The sequence below is a fragment of the Limulus polyphemus genome, unplaced genomic scaffold (assembly GCF_000517525.1).
Source record: "Limulus polyphemus unplaced genomic scaffold, Limulus_polyphemus-2.1.2 Scaffold64, whole genome shotgun sequence".
In the NCBI taxonomy this organism is placed as follows: Eukaryota; Metazoa; Arthropoda; class Merostomata; order Xiphosura; family Limulidae; genus Limulus; species Limulus polyphemus.
The window spans coordinates 565,785-571,733 of record NW_013665674.1 but is presented as its reverse complement, the minus strand read 5'-3'; the positions used below and the strand labels follow the sequence as shown (position 1 = coordinate 571,733).

The 5,949-nt window shown below is 33.9% G+C and overlaps 1 protein-coding gene across 1 annotated transcript in view; it reads right to left on the bottom strand.

Annotated features, from left to right (window-relative positions):
* Nucleotides 1–335: 335 nt before the first annotated feature.
* The window catches only part of LOC106464962 (E3 ubiquitin-protein ligase MARCH8-like), a 27,515-nt gene continuing 21,901 nt past the window's right edge, over nt 336–5,949 (bottom strand). Inside the window, exon 3 of the mRNA XM_013925140.2 lies at nt 336–2,541. Within this exon, the coding sequence (XP_013780594.1) occupies nt 1,954–2,541 (588 nt within the window). The 3' untranslated portion in view covers nt 336–1,953. The remainder of the gene's footprint in view (nt 2,542–5,949) is intronic.

Here is a 5,949-nt window from a genome sequence, read left to right as displayed (position 1 = left end):
GTTTAATCTCATAACTTTTAAATTACTCGGTCATTGTTTAATATCTTGCAAACGTTTCTTACAAAAATAGAACGCACCTGTACAGATTTATACAGAAACTCAGCGTAAGTCAAAAATGTCTATAAAGTCCAATTAGTAATATCATATAATCCTAAAAATGCGAATCCTCATTATTTTGATAATAGTATTATTTTAATCAACAGAGTAACAAATTATTAATCAATTTTACAAATAATTGTGAATTTTCTCTTAGATGGAATATTAACGTATTAACTGTTATTGGCATATTTCACCATTTTCACCGATATCTCGCGCATTGAAGAAACTGGCCATAATTAGTCTTTTGAAATATGTTTTATTTAATTCTTGTCTTACATTTAGCATATGGGGAAGACTTATTGTATTTGTCCAGTGCAAACACATATGTATTTTGGATGCACTTCTAAAATATATTTTTTGAATATTATTTTAAAAAAACACTTCATTTTCCTCGAAACGGATCTAACACACAAAAAAAGACTTGTAATACAAAACTATTATATCTGAAATATATATAAACATTTAAACCATCACCACTTAATACGTACAAATAAATCAAATACAAAATTACGGGTTCTTATAGTCAACTGCAAAATAAAGATTACATATAACGGAAGAATTTCAAGACATGACGATTATGGTTATTAATACATGCCTAAAATATGGTTTATAACCTACACTTGTATATTTCAATTAATGAAGTACAGTTACAAATAAATATGACGCGTTACGCACAACTGAACTATTCAATTTATTTCATATAAAAGCAGTTTTTATAACTTAAAAAATTTCCGATAAAACAATAATATTGCAATATTAATACAGACAAAGAAATATAAGAAACTTGACAACTAAAATTTTAAAAGCTTGTGAGGACTGTCGATACATTATTTTTGTATCATTTACTCATTTTGATGTGCCAAAATGCTCAACAACTGATTTTTTAAAAATGATTATCGTTGAATTGGGAAAGACGAAGGTATCTTGACTAGAATTAAAATGTAAATACGATTAGTAATGGTAAATAGAGAATTAAAATTGATGAACAGTATAATCTACAAGTTGCAATGGACATCACCGAATAGTTCAGTAGCTCATTGAAAGCCAGAGAGTAAACTGAAGACGATTAGAAGATTCTAAATTTCTAGTACATAAATTAAAAACGCCATACCTAGATGAATATAACATTCCATGTGAAAATTATCACATTACAATAAAATGTTTGGTCGCTCTATTTACTTCTTGGCTATACTTTAGACATTATTACTGCCTCACCTCCAGAATAAATACAATACGCTCGTCACTTCATAACTTCAATTATAAGTATATACCTGACGTACTTACCTTGTTAATTATAGTACTGGATGATACGGAATTAGAAGGTCTACATCAATGATTCTCAAACTGTGGTATGCGTGCTACTAGTGGTACGTAGAGATAATGTAGGTGGTACGCTAAAAAATAATACTGAAGTTACAAAACTTGTAATAATCCCAATTTGAACTTCCCATGTACATAAACACACTAACCCTCCTCACTTCTATCCTCGCCTTACGCCTGCATAGTGTTTTCTTCCCTTCAAATTGACAACAATCTCACCACAATCACGCCCTTCCCATTAATGGGGAAGGCTTTAAAATATTAGTTTTGGCTCTTAGATTTTTTGTTTTTGTTTTACTTAGAACTTATTTGTACTTCAAAAAAAAAAAAGTTTAAACGAAAAATGGTACGCAAGCCTGAAAAGTTTGAAAATCACTGGTTTTCACGATTTTAAGTCAGAAGAAATACACCATATTTTGAGCTATACAGTTTGATTATAACCAGCAAAAACAAAAAATATTCAAAGCTGTAAAAGTACATCCATTAAAGAATGATTATATCACGCATCAGTTATTCACAAAGTAAATGATTGAGTCACACACTTTCCTTGTCTTCAGCCCCCCACGTATCGCAACTCTCATTTCCATCTGCAACTACTGCAACGATAAGAGGATCTTCGTCGTTTGTTGACACGTTACTTGTTACATCATTGGTACACACATCCTCTACTTCTCTCTCATTGACTGTTAAAGCACTACTGCTACCGCTGTTACAGCTGTGAAATTCCTCAACCGGTGACACTTCATTCGAATGCTCCTCGTCTATCATTGCTGTGCTTTCGACATCCTCTCCCTTCAAAGATAGTAAACCAGTAGAAATTATCTGCTTTTCGGGAGCATTTCGAACCAAAATGACGCGATTGTACGACCGCCACCGCTGAAAGAGCTGTGCGTACATTTTACACTGTACATACATAAAAAGAACACCACCCGTAAAGCCAATGACTACAACGAGTAACTTGGTCCAGAAAGGCCACTCAAGAGCACCAGATTTCATTTCTTCTGCAGTGCGATCTAAAAGAACATAGAGGGACCATACGACGCAGGTAATGGCGATGGCATGAAAAGTGATGGAACACAAGATTTTTCGTCGTTCTACTGGAGAGATTCGCAACTTTTCCCACTGAAATAGTGAAAAGAAAATGAAAATCCTTTATATGTTTACAAATTTACTTTCTCCTAAATTTGATTAAGGAATATACTTACGAAAACGTTTAACGTTATTAAGCCCTTGTTGAGATTTCGCATGGTAACAAACTCTCCCCCCCCCCCATTCTAAACCATTGCAATATTTCACTGATTAGGCTCATCAAACAAAGTCCTTAAAAATATTTGATAATATTGTCAGTATTTTGAATCTGGGTTTAAAATAAACGAAATTCCTCTCACTAAATAATCTAGTAAGTTACCAGTTTAGGGGGAAAAATTTCAACTGAATAAAATGTAACCAAGATCAAAAATAAATAAAAGTTCATTCCACATTTATATTTTGTTTGCTTGGTTCCTCCGGTGGGTTAGCAATATATTTTCGAACTTACAATACTAAAATCCGGGGTTGGATTTCGGATTTGGGCGCAATTATCCATTGTGTAGCTCTGCGCTCAGAAACAAAACAAAAATTTATTTGTATCTTATAAAGCACAAAGCTACACAATGGATTATTTGCGCCCTTGCCCATCGCGATTTTTAGTGTTACAAACCTTCAGATTTGCTGCCGAGCAACCTGGGGTATCTAAATTTATATGCACAAAATTCAAATTTTCTTTTCTCCAACACAGAGAATTTAATAATTTTTCCATTTGAAATATGAAGTTTAAGTGAAACATAATTAACATAACGATGTGTATAAAATATAATATATACTACACAGAAATTAGATTAACCTCAGCCAACAGAGCAAATACTTAATCCTACCAATAGAATCTGTATGAAAAGTAACACAGAGACTGCTGTAATTTGTTTAGGCTATCTGCGCTAGTCGTCCCTAATTTTGAAGTGATAGACTAGATTACCTAGAATGAAGGTGCGATTTGGGCTATTTATTGACAATCAAAATGGGATTGACCACCAATTTAAAACGCCCCCACAGTTGACAGGGCGAGAATGTTCAGAGACGGGTTGCGATCGCGACCTGCAGATTGTGAGTCGAAGACTGTCCATCACGCCATGGCAGGCCGACCGCTGCACTGCTGTTAAATCAAAAATGGAAAAACTTGTATCATAATAAAAATTTTAAATTATAAACAGATGTTTTTAATATCGTGATGCGATTTACTACCTGCCACTGAGTTATATAGGTTTCAAGGAATTCCAACTCTCATCAGTAACCCTAGTATTTTAATCCATATTCTTGAAATTCCTTTATAAACATAGAATCACTGTGTGAGTAGAAGAAATCTCAAGACACCATACATATAATATACACTCCATCATTATACGAAGTCTAGTCTTATACTTCCAACATGCCGTTGTCCAGGGTTACTGATGAAGGGTAGAAGTCAATGACAAGTAGTAAATCAAATGATAAAAATAAATATGAAGACCGATCTTAGTATTTAAAACAGCTTGTTGGCTGAATAATTCACGAGAATAAATTAGTAGCATCAATGCCGCATATTCTTGGAATTCTTATATAACTTTAAGGTAATTGTATGAGTAAAAGACATCTTAAAACACCATATAAGTTATACACCAGCACATATGCTTGTAATTCACATTCTGTACACGCACATACGTTATATATTTTTTTCTACCACTACCTATCTTTGAATGCTGGGCCCTCTGTAAGCTTAACGCTTAGTTTTTTTTCTTTTTTTGGATAGCAGGGTCATTTCTTTGGAATTAGTTATTATATTTTGCCGTAAAATCAAATATTCCTGGAGGCCATAATCTGAGCATCAATCACTGAGGCAAGTAAAAATACTAGTATTATATAGTGTTGCATTGCTCGAGACTGTTGCATTCGACGTACGTCGACGTACACCGCGCAGTTGTAGATGTTGGCATAGTATGTGGCGAAATACTATTACAGATAAATATTTCCAGTCTTTATTCTGACAAAAAATAAACAAAATTACTTATTTATTATCGTGTCTGGAGGATGATACTAGTTTTATACGAGTAATCTTGAATATCTGCATGCCAGTGAGGGGAAGAAAAAAGACGACAGTTGCTGCCAAGACGTCTGGCTTTTACTTTGTAATTACACTTCGTGTGTCTGACAAGTCTTTAACACCAGTATACGTATAGTCTTTGAATAAAACATGCTACATGCATGGTCTCTTAGTTTTGTTTTTGTAAAACTGAACGGTTTGATATTTATTAATACTAGCAGAAACGCCGCCCTACGGACGGATGTTTGTGCCAGTAATTACTAATTGTAGTATTTATACCTCATTGAAAAGAATCCAGAAAAAGTGAACATTTTCTAAAAAAAGATTTTTCTTTTTTTCTGGGAAGTACTGCACGGGAAAAAGTGCTCTTTTGTCATACGCAACTCATTGCATTAAAATGGTTCACTGTACAAAGCTAAAAATGTTCATAAATTGAAAAAAAAGAAGTTTTTTTTTGAACTCCAGTTTCTCAGTACTATATTTAAAAATTACATCAGAAAAGATATAATCAAACCCTCATGTACAGTCCTAATGAAAGTCGTGTTCTTGTTGTTAGGAGAGTACTTTTATTTAAAGTTGTGTTCTATTATAAAGAAATGTTTGTTGTACATACCACAGTTATTTTTCTAATTATCTGGATCTTGAATACCCAAAGTGTGAAATGTTTTTATGGATTTTTGTTTGTGTCACCGATCAATAGATGACGCCACATTGTATTTCTTATTTCACACACACACGTTCACTAAAATACAAACTGAAACTGACAGTACAAAGCTTAAAGAAATCTTCTATAGTATGTAATATGCCTTCTATAAGCCAATATGCACTACAGAAATTAAATAAAGATTCGATATAGTTTACACACTACTTATGGTAAAAATAAATATAAGGTTCTATTCTAATCCTTAAAGACTCATTGCTGTATTCATGAGAAGAACGGACCGTAAACAAATATTCGCAATATACACTGAGTGGTCACAATTAAATAGACACCTAATTTTTCGTCATTTAACTGATTTATGCTAACTAATTTGTGTTCACTGAGCACTATATAAATGAAAACGGTCCGCCTAGAACTCAAGGTTCTCTCGAATTGTCAGATTTTGTTAGAGGAAGGATAGTTAGTCAAGCAGATGATGGAATAAGTCAGCGGCAAATTTCGCAAAATTTGGGAATCCCGCTTTCGACAGTCAACAGAATCATCGTGCAGTTCAGGAAACATGGCAAGGAAACAACTGAGCAGCATCCCGGTCGTCCTGGTACATCGGAGAGGACAAAAAGGGCTGTCAAGAGGTGCATCGAAATAGGATCCCAGATTAACGACTGCAGAAGTGGCCAAAGTTGGTGGGATGAGCCCGAATTCTGTTCAACGGATTCTCCACAGATTGGGTTATTGTTGCAGAGCAGCTAGATGGAAG